Raw genomic sequence first — 18,575 nt, 5'->3', positions numbered from 1 at the left:
AACATTCGTCTTGCAGTCATTAATGATTCTGACTGACTTCCACTGAGATGTATCCCCATTGTAAGGCACTATGTCATTTATCCTGATTGACTGTGCATCATGATCAGAGAGAGCATTTGTTTCTGGATAAACAGTTATTTTCTTGCTTTGTGCCTAGTCAAAGAAAACATGAAATAGGGACCTACTGTCTTCTGTTTTTACTGTCTGTATTTCACTATATCAACTGCAGAGCCTTCTTCTTTGACTTTAATAATTTTAGAGCCCTTTTCTTCTATCTTCCAAACATACCATGATAAATTCACAATTTCTAGGTCATAAATTTTAAAGGTATTTTTTGAAACCTCTACCATTCCAACATGTGTTACATTCGTTCTGCCAACAAAGCTCACTGGGTGGCTGGCATATGATAATTGATAAAAATGTGCTGCTGTCAGCTGGAATATTATCATGTTTCTTATAAAGGCTGCTGATAGCATTTATGAAATTTTCATGATATTTACACGGACATATGTTATGAGGTAGTTTGCTGCTTAACTGAACATGTGATGGTTGTATTTCTGCAAACTTAGATTGTTTGCATAAGGTGCAGGACTAAGTGACAAATATGAACTGTTCTTCACATTATTTTCTCTACCACTATTGTGTAGAAACCAGTTACCAAGTATCTAGTTTTACAACTAAGGTCTCTATTTTGTGGACTGCTGCCATGACTGAGTGTTTCTGACTTTTCATTTGATGAATTTCCACACAAGTCACTGAATAGCTTACGAACAACTATGACTTTATGCCGTGGTGAAGATGGCAAGAAAAAATTGGCTTGAGCCTTGGCTTTACCCAGAGCACTGTGCGTCTTATACGGTGACAAACCAGCTTTAAAAGGCTGCTGATCTTGCATCTTACGTTGCCTATGTTTCCTAACTCTCTCTCCTTAGTTTTGGCTCTTCTTTCTTCTAATAACAGTTGTTGCTTGTGTTGACTCATCTGCAGGAACTTTTGTTTGTGCTTCTGGTGACTTATTCTAGCTTCTTCCAGATGCTGCTTCTTAAATTCTTCATATTTTTCTTCACTTTTTAACTTTTTCCCTTGTCTTTTTCTGTCTTTCTACTTGTGGCATGGTCTGATGAATCCTGATATCTTCTTCGTTATGCTGATGGGAGGGCTCGAATCTATTGGTTTCCAGGGGAACAGCTTCTTGACACCTGTACTGCAGAATGGAGACAAGCCGGTGGCAGCTCCAGTATGCTCTGGGGAACATTCATGTGGGCACCATGATGGTCAAGGAGTACCATACACTGGTTGCAGGCCAAGTAATCCCTTCATGATGATCATGCCTTCCAAAGGCAATGACATTTATCAACAAGATAATATGCCATGCCACAGGGTCAGCAATATGAAGTAGTGGTTCGAGGAGCATGATGACGAGTTCCAATTGATTTCCTGGCTACCAACTCACCAGATCTGAACCTGATCGAACACATCTGGGATGTGATTGAATGTGGTGTCAGAACTTGTTGCCCCACCCCCACCCACTCCTTAATTAGGTGACTTCTGTGTGCAGGTGTGGTGCCAGTTCCCTCTAGAGACCTACCAGAGCCTCGTTGCTTCCATGCCATGACGCAACACTGCTGTTATACGTGTCAGAGGTGGACATACTTGCTATTACGCAGGTGGTCATAATGTTCTGGCTGATCATGGTATATTATTATTTTTTCAGTATAAGGCAGTTTAAATAGTGTCCATTAATGTATTTTCTTTTTTACCCTACCTAATTGATTTAAAGATCTCCATTAAGGTACAGGAAATAGTTTCTGTGAAGTAAAGTCTCCTGATCAAACCCCTGACGAAACCCCTTTTCCAAGTAGAGGTCCAAGTAAAATGGGGAACCTAGTGCTTCATTCTAAAGCCTTTGCTGTGGAATTGATTCTGAACTGTTCATTCTCTTGATGTGACTAAATAACAGTTGTATGTTAATTGTAGGATTAAGTTAGGTCCATGGATTGACACACACACACACACACACACACACACACATTAACATCTACTTTTTGATGAAATGGAGTGATAGCTGTGTATATATTCCAAACAAAGTTGTAACTCCTACTCATTACTATGTTCTACAGCCACTTCTGAAACTAGGTTATGCCTGACCTGGTTTGTTTCACAGTATTACGAAAAGGATAGATTGCTACTCACCATATAGTGCTGTTGCAGATAGACACAATGAAAAGACTGCTAAACAAGCGAGCTTTTGCCCAAAAGGCCTTCTTCTGAAGTAGACACATTCATGCAAGCACAACTCTCACGTTCATGACCACTATCCCTGGCCACCGAGACTGGATTGCGAGCAACTGCCCATGATGGGAGAAACCGTCTTGGTGGTGGGGCTTAAGGAGCAGCCTAGGATGTGGAAGGGGAGGAATAACAGGGTAGGAATGTGGGACGGTAAAGTACTGTTTGCGGGAGCACGCAGACACTTGGTGGGGACAGAGTAGGACAGCTAGGTGCAGTTGGAAGGTTAAGATGGGGGGTGGGGGGATGGAGAGAGCAGAAAAGGAGAGAAGTAAAAAGATTGTGGGTGCGTTAGTGGAATAGAAGGCTGTTTAGTGCTAGATTTGGAGCGAGGAAGGTGATACGTGGGTGAAGGACAGTGACTAATGAAGGTTGAGGCCAGTGGTGTTACAGGAACATAGGATATATTGCTGGGAGAATTCCCACCTGTGAAATTAAAAAAACGCTGGTGTTGGTAGGAACAATCCATATGGCACAGGCTGTGAAGCAATCGCGGAAGTGAAGAACAATGTGTTGGGCAGCATGCTCAGCAACTGGTTGGTCCAACTTTTTCTTGGCCACAGTTTGTTGTTAGCAATTCAAGCGGACAGATAGCTTGTTGATTTCCATGCCCACGCTCACACAGAATGCAGCACAGTATGTCACAGCTTAACTTGTAGATCATACGACTGTTTTCACAGGTAGCCCTGCCTTTGATGGGATAGGTGATGCTTGTGACTGGACGGGAGTAGGTGGTGTTGGGATCACGTAGGGGACAGGTATTGCACCTAGGTCTATTACAGCGATATGAGCCATGAGGCAAGGGCTAGGGAGGAGTGGTGGAATAGGGATGCACGGAAATATTATGTTGGTTCGGTGGATGGTAGAATACCATTGTGGGAGGGGTAGGAAGGATAATGGGTGGGATATTCCTCATTTCAAAGCACAATGAAAGGTACTCTAAACCCTGGTGGAGAATGTGATTCAATTGCTACACGCCTAGGTGGTACAGTGCCATGAGGGAATGCTGCTTTGTGGCGGGTGGTGGTTCTTCGGGAGATGGTGAGTGGCCGGAGAGAGAAGGCATGGGGGATCTATTTCTGTGATAGATTGGTAGTGTAATTTTGCTCTGTGAAGGCTTCAGTCAGACCCTTGATATATTTGGAAAGAGGCTGCTTGTCACTACAGATGCGACAGCCACGAGTGGCTAGGCTATGTGGAAGGGAGTTCTTAGTATGGAATGAGTGACAACTGTTGAAATACCCTCAGGGGGCTCAGCATTTAGTTGCTGGCTACAGGCTTGGCGACCCTGGGGTCCCTGAGCTGGGGAATGGGAAGCGCCACCAGTCCTGAATACCGTAAGCTCTGAGCGTGCTTCAACAACCACCTTAAGGCGTGACGGTGGAACGTTGTACGGTACAGAGCCCGGGATCTTGGCTTAACTGCCTGGGTCGCAATGATGGTATAAACCTCTATAAAAAAAAACCCTCGATCTCAAGGTGTGCTGTGCGCCGAGGAGACGCATGGCCGTTGACATAGAACAGTTGCTAGCAGGCGACCTCTGGGGAACCTGCCGCCCCCTGGTTGTATTAGGCTTACCCAGACAAGCGGGGCTCTGTCTGGGTGGACATTCCTTTCCCTAGCTGCTTGTGGGACCACCATGAAAAGAAATATGAATAGTGCGCAATCACGAGTCTCTAAGAAAGGAAAGTTCAATGCTTTAACGTATGACCCCCAATTGTTCCCTTCCCTGCCCACACCAGGGGAGGAACGGCGGTCTAAATTACCTGGTGAGACGTATTCTCCTCAATTTCTGGTTTGCAGCCGAACAGATGGGGACTCGTTTCTGACCACAAAGCCTCAGTTTTTTGTGGAAAATTTAGAGGACAAGTTTGGAGAAGTTGAGGGCATGTCTAAAATGAGGTCTGGAGCAGTCCTCATACAGATAGCATCCCCAGCACACTCATGGGCATTGCTTGCTTGTGACAAGCTCGGTGATGTTGCAGTCTCCATTACGCCTCATAAGAGCTTCAATATGGTTCAGGGACTTCTTTTTCGTTGCGACCTGTTGTTGCAGTCTGATGAAGAGCTCTGTGCAAATCTGGAACGCCGTGGTGCCCACTTTGTAAGACGTGTCTTCAGGGGACCTAAAGATAGTAGGGTCGCCACCGGCACCTTCATCTTGGCTTTCGAGGGTGACACCCTGCCTGAGAAGGTCAAGGTGATGATATATCGATGTGATGTTAAGCCTTACGTCCCTCCTACCATGCGCTGCTTTAAAAGTGCTGGAGGTTTGGGCATATGTCATTGAGATTTGACGCCAACCCTACCTGTCGGGATTGCGGACATGCCTCCCACCCCAATGTCCCATATTCGCCGCCCCCTGTTTGTGTCAACTGCAGACAGAAACATTCACCTTGCTCGTCAGACTGCGCGGTTTATCAAAAAGAACAGAAGATTATGGAGTATAAGACCTTGGACAGGTTCACTTACACAGAGGCTAAAAGCAAGTACGACCGACTTCACCCTGTGCGCATTTCATCGACGTATGTTGCAGCAGCTTCGATGTTGCCATCCCTGGCGATAAGCCCCCAAGCTCAGCTGCTTTTTGTGGGCCCTCCAGCCCGGCCGTCTATTCCTGTCCCCCTGGTAGTTGGGGGAATACCCTCTTCCGTTGCTCCCCTGTTTTCAACATTGGGGGTAGCAACCCCTCGTTCTTTGGGGACTTCAGTCCCCACCTCTGAGCCCGAGAAGTGCCCGTCTCCTCCGGCTCCCCTTGCGCGGAAGGGATCGCTTGGTGCCCTCCCTTCCATGGTTACTGCCCCTTTGGCAGTGGACGAGGTCACTATGGCCATTGTTTCTGCTGCCAAGGCAACTGTCCCCTGTGGCCCCTGTTCTTCAAGTACCCTAAGGCGTAAGTCAGTCCCTTGGTGGATACCAGAGATTGCAGAAGCTATTCGGGACTGCCTGTGAGCCCTGCAACGACACTGGCTTCATCCTTCCCTAGAGAATCTGGTTGCCTTTAAACGGCTGCGGGCCCGGGCTCGGCGGTTAATCTGGTGGAGCAAACAGGACTGCTGGGAATGATATGTTGCCACCATAAGTTCTTGCACCTCCCCATCTCAGGTATGGTCGCGGGTTCAGCACATTTTTGGCTTTCGCCCTCATGCGTCTGTCCCTTGCCTTTCTCTTCGGGGTACACTTTGTACCAATCGCCATTGCCGAACATCTGTCAGAGTACTTCGCTCGTAGTTCCGTGACAGCAGGCTACAGTGCAGAATTCCACGCCATTAAAGAGGAAGCTGAGCATACGCAGTTGTCGTTTCACATGCACCGTTGGGAACGATATAGTGCCCCGTTTAGTGAATGGGCGTTCCAAAGCTTGCCCCGATACCTCTTCAGGTCCAGACAGAATTCACAACGTTTCTTTGCCATCTCTCGGCGCACTGGCAGGGTGAATTACAACCCAGTTTAACCACATCTGGACGGAGGGAGTTTTCTCAACTCGTTGGTAGGATAGCGTTACCATCCCGGTGCTGAAACCTGGTGCAGATCCGCTGGTGGTTGATAGCTATTGCGGTATCAGCCTTACCAACGTTATGTGCAAACTCCTGGAACGGATGGTGAGTCGGCGGCTCATGTGGATCCTCAAAGCTTGGGGCCTCCTGGCCCAGCGACAGGAGGGCTTCCATCAGGGCCGTTCAGCGATCAACAATTTAGTCTCGCTAGATTCGGCTATTCTTACAGCTTTTACTCAGCGAGAACGTCTAGTTGCTGTTTTCTTTGATCTTCGGAAGGCGTACGATACCACTTGGCACCATCATAACCTTGCTACACTGCACGAATGGGGCTTACAGGGTCCACTTCCGATTTTTCTATGGAATTTTCTCTCCAATCACTCCTTTCAGGTTAGAGTTGGCACTTATTTTAGCTCTGCTCATATTCAGGAGAACGGTGTCTCGCAGGGCTTGGTTCTCTGTGTTCCCTCTTTTTGGTGGCAATTAATGGTCTTGTGGCTGCGGTGGGCTCCTTAGTCTGTTCCTCTCTATATGACGATGACTTTTGTCTTTATTACAGTTCCCCAAGCACCGGTGTCACTGAACGGCAGCTGCAGGAAGCTATCCATAAGGCACATTTTTGAGCATCCAACCATGGTTTTCAGTTCTCAGCCTCTTAAGACCTGAGTGATGCATTTCTGTCGTCGTCGAACGGTCCACCTCCATCCAGAGCTCTATCTTGCCAATGAACTCCTTCGTATTGAGAAGGCGCATTGCGTTCTTGGCATGCTGTTTGATGCTCAGCTCACATGGACACCTCATCTTTGTGAGCTTAAACAACGGTGCTGGCGGCACCTCAACATCCTTCGCTGCCTCAGCCACACCATTTGGGGGGCTGCACGAACATCCCTCCTACAGCTCTATAAGGCCTTAGTCCAGTCCTGTCTCGACTACGGGAGAGTGGTATACGACTCAGCAGCACCTTCAACGTTGCGGACCCTCGACCCGATTCTCCATTGTGGCATCAGATTGGCAACAGGTGCCTTCCGCACTAGTCCGGTGACTAGCCCTCTTGTAGAAGCTGGCATCCCTCCCTTACGCTTCCGCTGACAACAGTTGCTTGCGTCATACATCGCCCGCGTCCATGCCTTGCCCGACCACCGAAACCATAGGCTCCTTTTTCCATCTTCTGCACTCCCCTCCCCACGACGGCGGCCTAGGTTGGGTCTCCTGATTGTGGTCCGTGTTCGTTCCCTTCTCTCGTCACTCGAGTCCTTTCCCCTTCCTCCATCCTTTCGGCCCTCTTCTTCTACCCCTCCTTGGTCCCTCCCTCGCTTGCGGCTTTGCTTGGATTTGTCCTGCGACTCAAAGTCCTCCGTTCCACCTGCCAGTCTTTGTCAACAATTCAAGGCTCTTCTTGCCTTGTTTCGCGATGCAGATATAGTCTACACCGATGGTTCTGTGGTCGATGGACGCACTAGGTTTGCTTTCATCCGTGGTGACTATGTTGAGTAGCATTCCCCGCCTTGTGGGAGCAGTGTTTTCACTGCGGAGCTGGTTGCTCTTTATCGTGCGCTCGCTCGCCTTTCCTCCTGCCCTGGGGAGTCATTTGTCATATGCAGTGACTCCCTGAGTGGATTGCAAGCACTCAACCAGTGTTTTTCTGTGGACCCTTTGGTGCACGGTATTCAAGATGCTGTTTTTGCTCTCGCCGAGTGTGGTCGCTCGGCGACATTTGTGTGGACCCCAGGCCATATCGGCATTCCAGGAAACGAATGTATTGATCGGTTGGCCAAGCAGGCCACCACTTCGCCATCCCTGGAGCTTGGTCTCGTGGAAAGAGACCTCTGGTCAGCCCTACATCGCAAGGTCCGCGATGTCTGGAGCTCTGAATGGTCTGTCTTGAACACGCCAAATAAGCTCCGCATGGTAAAGTCGTCCACGGCCATATGGAACTAATCCTTGAGGAGCACGCGTAGGGACTCAGTTGTTCTTTGCCGTCACCGAATTGGACATACATGGTTGACCCACAGGTATCTCCTTCGCCGTGAGAACCCGCCCAAGTGTCGCTGTGATGCAGGGCTGACAGTGGTCCATCTTCTGAAGGACTGTCCTCTTTTTAGCCCTCTTGTGGCTGTCCTTTAATTTACCAGCTGCACTTCCTTCAGTTCTAGGTGACGATGCCTCTATAGCTGACTCAGTTTTACGTTTTATCCATGCAGCTGGATTTTATCACTCACTCTAGTGTGGGCGCTCTCGCATGATTTCTCAGGCTACACCCACTCCAGCGACTTTTAATTGTAACGTGGATACCAAAATAGTGTCTTCCATGGTAACAAGTTGTGTTGGTACCTCTATCAACGCTTTCCAGCTGGAGGTTCTTCTTTTGTAGTTGAGTGGTTGACCTTTTACCTGATGCATCAACCACTGTAGTCTGTTTTACTCTCTTCAACTATTTGCTCTGCTCCTTTTAAGTGTCCTCTATTTTGTGTTATTGCGGTGTTCATTTTAGCTCTGTACCCTTGGTGTTCCCTCCCTCTGGGTGCAGAGGTTACGGTTTTACTGTATAGGCCTTTTGCAAGTATGTCTGTTTGGAACAGGGGACTGATGACCTCAATGTTTAGGCCCCATCAAACCCCAAATCCAACCAACCAACCAACTGTTGAAATGCAGGTAATGCTGGAGGTTGGTAGATCTGATGTGCATAGAGGTACTGATGTAGCCGTATTTGTAGCGTTCAGTGTTGAGGGAGGTGGCTTGCGTTGAGGAGAACCAAGTGAAATGAGTGGGGGAGAAGGTGTTGAGATTGTGGAGGAATGTGGATAGGGTGTCCTCACTGTTGATCCAGACCACATAGATGTCATCAGTGAATCTGAACCAGATGACAGAAGGTTTCCACTAGATGACCCATGAATAAGCTGGCATAATATAGTGCTATGAGGGTGCCCATTGCTGTACCATGGATTTGTTTGTAGGTGATGTTTTCATAGATGAAGTAATTGTGGGTGAGGACACAGCTGGTAATGGTGGCCAGGAAGGACATTGTAGGTTTGGAATCTGTCAGGTGTTGGGAAAGGTGTTCAATAGCAGCAAGGTCACAAGCTTTAGGGATGCTAGTGTAAAGGGAGGTGGCATTAGTAGTGATGAACAAGGCACTGTGTGGTAAAGGAACAGGAACTGTGGGGTGTCGATGGAGGAAATGTTAGATGTCTTTTATATTGGAGGGTCGGTTGTGGGTAATAGGCTGAAGGTGTTGGTTTATGAGAGTAGAGATTCTGTCAGTCAGGGCACAGTAACTTGCCACATTGGGGTATTGTAGGTGGTTGGGTTTATGGACTTCATTAAGCAATTAAGCATGTAGAAAGTAGGAGTGCGGGGAGTGGTAGGGGTGAGGGGGGGGGGGAGAGGGAGAGAGAGAGAGAGAGAGAGAGAGAGAGAGAGAGAGAGAGAGAGAGAGAGATTCTGGGATGGGGCTAGGATTCGAGGAGAGACTGGATATCCTATTGGATTTCTGGAATTTCACCACCCAGATTGCACCTCCCATCATACTTGGTTTCACACAGTTTGATCTCGGTGGCCAGAGACAGTGGTTGTATGTGTGAGCTGTGCTAGCATGAATGGTTGTGTGTGTTGTCTACTTCAGATGAAGGCCTGTTGGCCAAAGCTCACTTGTTTAGCAGTCTTCTTGTTGTGCCGGTCTGTGGATCAACATATCCACTATTTGGTGCATAGCAAGCTATCCTATTCACAATACTGTCATTATTCTATACTGGATTTTCTCTAGTCTGGTTTCATGTACATAGGTACAAATGTATAAGTGCGTCTGCTGATACACTGCCCTCATATTTGGGAGGACAAAGGCTCATTCTCCGTCCGCCTTTTCTCATTTGGATTTTTGGTGGTTTTCCTGAATTACTTCAGCAAATGCCGGTTGCTTGAACAAGGCAAAGGCTGAACCTACTGCAGTTTTGTCCCCTAATGTAATGATGATGTGGTATATGTGGTATGTGATGGATGCCTGGAATTGAAAAGAGAGCATAACACTGAGAATATTTCTTTTGTATCTGTAATAGGTTTTGGAACTTATGATGTTGTGACAGCCTTATCAGTAGTGCAGCCTGAGGTCCATGTTAATTGGAAGGTGACAGCTTCATAGTCAGTTGGTCAAGAGGTAATGGATGACTCAGTTAATCCTGTATGTCTGTATGTGTGACTTACGTTTTCCTTTTATTAAGCTGACAGTTTGTATGTCATTGTTAAATAATCCTTGGATGTATAATTTATTACTATGAATACTTCTACAAGTTGCATTTTCATAATGTCTTTAGCATTTTCATTGTTAGCCCATCATTCTCAGTTATATCAATTTTCCATATATGAACTCACTGTGTTTGTTAACTTCTGGCTATATGCCAGGTACATACCAATTTTCACAATTTGTTAGGCCTGCTCATGCTGGTTTTACCAAGTGAAGTATAAAGTTGGAAAGCAATCTTTAAACACTTTCAGTATAACCTTCCTGTTTGTTGTAGCAATGGTATCTGCACAGCAAGCAAAATTACCTGTTTTATTTTCTTCATACTTTATTTGTAATTGTTCTTTTTCTTGTAACTTTGTTATATTGTAGTATCATCTTCTAGATATTTCTGTCATATTCCTTCAGTGTAGTCAACAGCATTTCATTCTTTTTTTCCCCTCACATTATTGTGTTTTTTTTCAAAAGTCTATTATCTTCTCTTCTTGGTATTAGTGATGTTTGTAATGGTTAACTATCAATTTTCATAGTTAAGTGTGCAGGGAAACAAGTTTGCATTTCTTTCAGGTATTGAATTCAGATTAGTATGAGTTTGTGTGGTTCTATTTTTAGCTTAAACTTTTGTGTTTTGCTGTTCTCAGACAATTCCAGTAGTTTCTGTCTCCTATCAAGACATTATTCGTGTGCAAGCTGTGTATTGAGAAGTACCAAGGAGTCGTTGGCAACTATATGTTTATTTCATGCCAAAAGCATTCCGTACAGTGTGCAGTGACGTAAGGGCATTGAAACTCTAATTTTAAATAATACAAAAATGTATCAACAACTGCAGTAAAGAAAACTGGTACGCAACAGTAGAAAAAGAAAAACTTTAAACTTCAATGATTTTGTTTGCTATAAAGTAATGTTTGCTGCTGCCACTCATTATTTTCCTTTATATATTTTCTTCACAGTGCATTTATGTATTATAATATTTATGGGCATGATGATTAGGATGTGTGAGCTACTGCTTTACTATACTGTGTTTATTATAATATAAACGCAAACCTCCGGAACTAAAACAGGTTATAATATGTGAAAAACACACTTGATAATGGGACTTATTTCCTAAATTGCATTCTGCGTAAAATCAATAAAGGAAAATTGTGGCTGACATCAGCAAATCTAAATTTGTAACGAATGAAAACAGTATTTTTTTACGGTTGCAAAATTTTATTCATAATTTCTAATGGATGACAAAATTTAAAACCCCAGTATTAATTAATTAGTAATGATTGTTAAATTATTTAAGCCCAGAAACATGGCAGTCCCAAAATGTTGTCTCCGGCCAGAAGATCTTCCAATTTACATATTGCTGGATGTATGGACAAGAGGACAAGTGCTGAACAGTTGGCCCTTCCTACTGCTTAGGTTCTTCCAAATCTTTCAGTTCAGGTTTCCAGTAGATGATAAGGCTTCTGTAGGAGATGCGCTGTTCTCCAGTTTCTTGAGTCTGATTTGTCATGTTGAGTCTAGATTCACTGTGTATGACATTTGGAGGACTTGTAAGCTTAGGAAGTTTTCTTAGTGTTCCGTCTCTGTGTAGGTGGTTGATGTCCTTTCAGAGGGTGTCTATTATGTTCTACTTTATACCTTTCCGCATGTGCGTCCTTTCATGTCTTATGCTAGGTGGTGAAATTACAGTTAGTATGTAGACTTGGTCAGTTGGTTTCAAAATATGGCACCCTGTAATTAATCTGCAGGTTTCATTCAAGGCTACTTCTGCCTGCGTAGTATGTGCCGATTTTTGTGAAGTAGGGTAAGCATGTTCTACAGTAGAATAGCAGGGTACAAGGCTGATACATGCAGTACCGCTGAGTGTGCACCCCCAAGTGCTGCCCACCAGTTTCCTTATGACGTAATGTGCAGTAGCTACTTTTTATTTTGTGTCCATAATCTTATTTGTATGTAATTGTGTGGTCCAAGGTGATCTCAAGATATTTTGTGTTGGAGCAGTGTTCAAGCTCTGAATCTACCAACCTGATTCTCATTTTCCTGTTATCTTCTTTATTCCTCAGACAAAACTTTGTTTTTTGTGTTTTGGACAGATTAGGCACCAGAGACAGTTCTGACATTCCACTTGATAATGAAAACAAGACTTAAGAAAAATACACACACCTTAATAGGTTTTGCTGATATAGAAAAGCATTCAGTAATGTAAAGTAGTGTGCAGTGTTTGAAATTCCCAGAAAAATAGGCATAAGCTCTAGTGAAAGACAAGTAACATATAATATTTATAAGCACCAAGAAGGAACAATAAGAGTGAAAGACTAAGAATGAAGTACTTGGACTATGAAAGCTGTAAGACAAGGAAGTGGTCTTCCTGCCCTATTGCTCAATCTGTACATCAAAGATGTAATGATTGAAGTAAAAGATAGTTTCAGGAAAGACATTGGAATTCAGGGTAAAAGAATGTGGATGACAAGATTTGCTTATGATATTGCTATCTTCAGTGTAAACGAGAAAGAATTACAGGACATACTAAATGGAATGAACAGTCTATTGGGTACAGTATATGAACTGAGAGTAAACCAAAGAAAGATGAAAGTGATGACGAGTAGCAGAAATGAGATTTATGATAAACTTAACATCAAAACTGGGAAAAACTTAACATCAAAATTGAGGACTGTGAAGTAAACAAAGTGAAAGCATTTTGCTGTCTTAGGAGCAAAATAACAGATGATGAACACAGCAACAAAAGTATAAAATCAGACAGGCACGGGCAAAGAAGGCATTCTGGCTAAAACAAGTCTACTAGTATGAAATATTGGCCTTAATTTCATGAAGAACTTTCTGAGAATATACATCTGGTGCACAACATTGTATGGAAGTGAATCATTGACTTTGGAGGAAGCTGAATGGAAGAGAGTCACAGCAGTTGAAATGTGGTGCTATAGAAGGATGCTGAAGATCAAGTGGACTGATAAAATAATAAATGAGGAGGTTCTCTGTAGAACTGGCAAGAACAAAAATGTATAGGGAACGTTGATAAAAAGAAGGAACAGTATGACAGAAATGTGTTAAGACAACAGGAAATAATCTCTGTAGTGTTAGAGAAAACTGTAGGAGATGACCAAGATTGGATGCAGAAATAAAATTGTCAGTGTGGTGTACAGGAGCTCTTTAGGGCGATCTCTTTATTAAGCTAGTCTTTTCGGAATGATATTAAGTATATATCTCAGGTTTTTTATAATGTACACAATTTGGTGAGAGACTCTTTGGTCACCTGCCCAGAAGTTGGTCAAACTTGGGGGACAACAACCTTTTAGACCCGAGTCGCATTATCAAACCCCAGTTATCTTATGGACTGAACATGTTCCCAACTGAATAAAGAATTCACTTAAAATAAAACACAGTAATTTAGTGACGCAAAGGTATTGAATGTTTTAAAATTATAATCGAGAAGAAAAACGTTTAGAACAATGTATGTAAACTTTTTATAGTTATACAGAAGAGAGAATTTAAATTTATAAGTCAGCTTTATTGCAATTTAAGACTCAAAATGAGTGCAATGTAAATTGATGGAGAAGTAGTTTGTTCATATTCTGCTGTAGATGGTTTTGCGATTGAATAATCCTGGAAATACTATTTTTTTTTAATATTAAAATCTTATGGGACTTAACTGCTAAGGTCATCAATCCGTAAGCTTACACACTACTTTACCTAAATTATCCTAAGGGCACACACACACACCCATGCCCGAGAGAGGAATCGAACCTCCACCAGGACCAGCCGCACAGTCCATGAGTGCAGCGCCTTAAACTGCTCAGCTGAAATACTATTCCAATCTGATATTTTCCAAGTACAGTTTGTGTATGAAATGGTTTTTTTACTTGAATCTGGATGAAAACACACGAGAAAATTTATACATTTTGAAAGATGTGTGCAAAAAGGAACGATAACTGTTCAGTTGCCAAAAACAATTTGTGATATTTGTGAACATAATGTAGCATCAGTGCATGAGGCACAAAGCGGATTGTTTTCTGTGTGGAAATTTTGTGTCGTCATTGCATCTCAATATTCTCAAAAAATAACTGGAGAATTTTATGAACTTCAGAAAACTTGAGCAACACTGGCATATTAACTGGAACTAAACATTAATTACATAACAGTTTCAAACAATCTAGGTAAAGGTATGTGGTAATAGTTCAATTCCAAATGATCTGATGGTGAATTGAAATTCCCTCGGTGAAAATTAGCTGAAATAGGATGAATTTTCACAATTTCTGGAAATGTCCATTACAAGCAATAAAATTTAGCCATTAATGACAATGGTGCCTGCAAAAGGTGATTGTTGAAGTCAGGTGAATCTCTGTTGGAGGCGACAGAGCTTGAGGATCATTCTACAAACTGATGTGTTATTATTAGTGAAGAAAATCCATTTATCCTTTGTCCAATAATAATATTGCAGATTTCAAAATAATTAGGCTTGTCCACTACACCATCACGAGCATGAGACATTTAGCCATGGATTACAATGGTGCCTGCAAAAGGTGATTGTTGAAGTAAGGAGAATCTCTGTTGGAGGCGACAGAGCTTGAGAATCATTTTACAAACTGATGTGGTACTATTGGTGAAGAAAATCCACTTATCCTTTGTCCAATAACAATATTGCAGATTTCACAATAATTAGGCTTGTCACTACACCATCACAAGCATGATACATACTAATGAATAGCTCACATAATGCAAACTTCTGTGGATATTTGATACAAATTTTGATGGAAATCTGTAATTCCTGCACCAAGTGTAAGAACCACAGACATTTGTCTTACTGACATTTTCTGTTAGACGCCAGATGTTGGCATATTGTGGAGTACTTATTACTGGCCTGTAAGTAACATATTCTGTCTCTCAGTGCCCTTAACATAACACTTTGTGAAGGTGTCATCATCCTGATGCAAAATAGTTTCCTCTAAAAATTATGGCTCACATTGTGTCAGTGTCGAATTGTGTTGTAAACTTTTACCAATATACAAAATTCTGTGCACAATAATGCAAAAAAAATGACTAATAAGGAAACATCGCCAACTTGACCTCATGTGTTAAAGAGAAAAATCGCACTTGCAAGATATCTGCCCCAGCAGTTGAGCCCTTGTGAAAATTTGGGCCATAATTCTGCTAACATGAAGTTATTACCTTCTAAATGTACAGCTTTTGAACTTCCACATGACACCTATTGTTTACAACTTGCTTCATCCCACTGCAGCCACCTAATGCCCAGCTATGAAGTACTGCACGGCAAAGTGACAACAAGAGCCCTTGCATTCACGTGATGTTGAAGGGAAGAGGAGTCGAGACATGGACACATCTGACCCTTTCAAAATTTTGTTATAGAACATATTCTGTGCAGAAAAAAGGTAAGTAATATGAATATGTAATACATCAGCATCACACACACATCATTCAATGTTATTTTGAAAGTATTCTTGTACTGATATTCTGCAGTTATATAAAAACCTCAAAATCAAAGTGAATGAACCTAAGAAACTCGACAATTGCTATGAAATGTAGTTAACGATTTTCTATTTACATTTTAATCATGCTGATCATATAGAAGAATAGCACTTTTCCTGCAGATGTACTTCACTTTAACAGTGTCAGCTTTAAAGAAAATAATGATGAACAGTGATGTTGATGCCAACAATTAAATGCTATGACATACACTTTAATTTCATTCATTTACACTGCATTTGTGAATTGCAACATAAAAATGTTCAAAACAAAGAGATCTCTGTCACCAGCTACAGATTAGTAACCACTGCCAAAACAGTATTGTCTTACCACTCCACCATATAGTACTTCACATGTTGGCATTAAATTGTGCAGTGAAGCGGAGTGTGTGACAACAGGCGCATGCACGTTTAAAAACTTTACTTTCACAAGGTCATAACTGCATATTATCATAATTATGGCCTAAATTTTCTTATGGGGTTGTTTTCTGGGACTAATATCTTGTAAGTGTGCTGTTTTCTCCTTAAAATATGAGATCAAGTTAGTGATGTTTTCCAGTAAGGCATTTTGGGTCTCTCTTAGATGTTTGTGATATAATTGAAATTTTCTTTGAACAAGTTTTATCACTTTCTCATACATCAGAACTTCTTGAACTATAGTGTGTCCCCCCCCCCCCCCACACACATTTTTTCCTTTTCTGGGGAATATGGAGAGGTATCCGAGAAAGTGTGTGTAAGGCATTCATGTAATTCCGAATGACATTTGTAATTCAGATCGCTATTTCTTATTTATGCACTTGTAAAATCTATTGAAACTGTTGCCACATGAGCAACTACTTCCTTCATGTAACAAATGTCCATTCTTATCATTAATGTGATGGAGGGACCTATCCAAAATTTTTGAGAAAGTAATGTATTCAAGAGTAGCTTCACATATCTGTAAAAATTAAGTACTAACAAAATGTCAGTTTTGTTTCCAGAAAGGTTTTTCAACAGAAAATGCCATATATGCTTACACCAATCAAATTTTGAATGATCTGAATAACTGAACACCACCCATTGGGATTTTTTGTGATCTCTGAAAGGCTTTTGATTGTGTAAATCATGAAATTCTGCTAGACAAGCTCAAGTATTGTGGCATGAGTGGGACAGTGCACAAATGGTTTAATTCGTACCTAACTGGAAGAGTGCAGAAAGTTGAAATAAGCAGTTCTCATAATATGCAAAGATCAGATCATTCCTCAAACTGGGGAACTATCAAGAATGGGGTTCCACAAGGGTTGGTCTTGGGTCCTTTGTTGTTCTTAATATATATTAATGACTTGCCATTCTATATTCATGAAGAGGCAAAGTTAGTTCTCTTTGCTGATGATACAAGTATAGTAATCACACCTGACAAACAAGAATTAACTGATGGAATTGTCAATAATGTCTTTCAGAAAATTACTAAGTGGTTCCTTGTAAACGGACTCTCACTGAATTTTGATAAGACACAGTACATACAGTTCCATACAGTGAATGGTATGACGCCATTAATAAATATAGACCTTAATCAGAAGCATATAGCTAAGGTAGAATATTCAAAATTTTTAGGTGTGTCCATTGATGAGAGATTAAATTGGAAGAAACTCATTGATGATCTGCTGAAATGTTTGAGTTCAGCTACTTATGCAATAAGGGTCATTGCAAATTTTGGTGATAAACATCTTAGTAAATTAGCTTACTACGGTTATTTTCACTCATTGCTTGCATATGGCATCATATTTTGGGGTAATTCATCACTGAGGAATAAAGTATTTATTGCACAAAAGCGTGTAATCAGAATAATAGCTGGAGTCCACCCAAGATCATCCTGCAGACATTTATTTAAGGATCTAGGGATATTCAGAGTAGCTTCTCAGTATATATACTCTCTTATGAAATTTGTTATTAACAACCAAACCCAATTCAAAAGTAATAGCAGTGTGCATAACTACAATACTAGGAGAAAGGATGATCTTCACTATTCAAGATTAAATCTAACTTTGGCACAGAAAGGGGTGAATTATACTGGCACTAAAGTCTTTGGTCACTTACCAAATAGTATCAAAAGTCTGACAGATAACCAACAAGTATTTAAGAAGAAATTAAAAGAATTTCTGAATGACAACTCCTTCTATTCCACAGAGGAATTTTTAGATATAAATTAAGAAAAAAAGAAAAAAAAACCAAACAAAAAATTATATAAAAAAGTTGTTATATTAACATAATTATGTTGTTAAATTAATTTAATTATGCCATGTATTGGAAAATTTGACTCGTTCCCCATCATTACGAAATATCGTATTCATGATCCATGGAACTAGTATTAATCTAATCTAATCTCCCTAATCTTTTTCAAATGTCTGTCCTGAGTACTTTCTTGTCTTTTGATGTCTTACCTGGGGCAGGGGGGGGGGGGGGGGGGGAGGCAGAACATGTTATAAAGTCAAACTTAAGCTTGCCAAAGAAGTTGCCTGTGAAAATTACATAGAAGGAGCTACAGACAAATGCAAGGCTGCCTGGGATATTATAACATAAGAATTTGCTTCTATCCAAACTAATGACATTCTGCTTGAGCCAGGAGAGCTCAGTAAATACTTTACTATTATAGTAAATGAATTAAAATCTAAAATTAACCAAACACATCAGCCATTGATGTACTGGCTGATCAGCTTCCTAGTGGACATGAATTCCACTGTGATCTTGTCACACCGATAGATATAGTAAATGCTGTTTCAATATTTTCTAACTTAAAATGCTACTGCCTATCTAACTACACAATAAAAAGGATAATACACATTACTTGCAAACCACTTGCTTTTATTGTTAATAAATGTCTAAAGTTTGGAGTTTTCCTTGACAAGCTTAAAATTTCAAAAGTTTAGTTCTATATAAAGGGGAAAAGCATCACCCCGAGAACTACACATCAGTGTCTGTTGATACAATTTCCTCCAAAATATTTGAAGCAGTTTTCACATATAGCTTAGCAACTGCTTTTAAAAATACAATTTTCTTTGTAGTAGAAGGCATGGTTTTCAACAAGGA

The 18,575-nt window shown here is 41.7% G+C and overlaps 1 protein-coding gene across 6 annotated transcripts in view; it reads left to right on the top strand.

Moving 5' to 3' along the window:
• LOC124789025 (ATP-binding cassette sub-family C member 10) overlaps positions 1-18,575 on the top strand; it is a 388,717-nt gene that overhangs the window by 9,442 nt on the left and 360,700 nt on the right. For 2 of the 6 annotated variants that reach the window (XM_047256314.1, XM_047256320.1), the window contains exons 2-3: positions 9,839-9,936; positions 15,266-15,416. The exons of 1 other annotated variant lie outside the window; for it this stretch is intronic. In XM_047256314.1, coding sequence (XP_047112270.1) covers positions 15,332-15,416 — 85 coding nt within the window. In that variant the 5' untranslated portion in view covers positions 9,839-9,936; positions 15,266-15,331. Of the gene's footprint in view, positions 1-9,838; positions 9,937-10,661; positions 10,862-15,265; positions 15,417-18,575 lie in introns of all 6 variants that reach the window. 3 more of the 6 variants (XM_047256350.1, XM_047256328.1, XM_047256342.1) reach the window with 3 other exon arrangements.

The sequence above is a fragment of the Schistocerca piceifrons genome, chromosome 1 (genome assembly GCF_021461385.2).
Source record: "Schistocerca piceifrons isolate TAMUIC-IGC-003096 chromosome 1, iqSchPice1.1, whole genome shotgun sequence".
In the NCBI taxonomy this organism is placed as follows: Eukaryota; Metazoa; Arthropoda; class Insecta; order Orthoptera; family Acrididae; genus Schistocerca; species Schistocerca piceifrons.
Note: the sequence above shows the minus strand (reverse complement) of the source record. Positions and strands in the feature narration are given on the sequence as shown.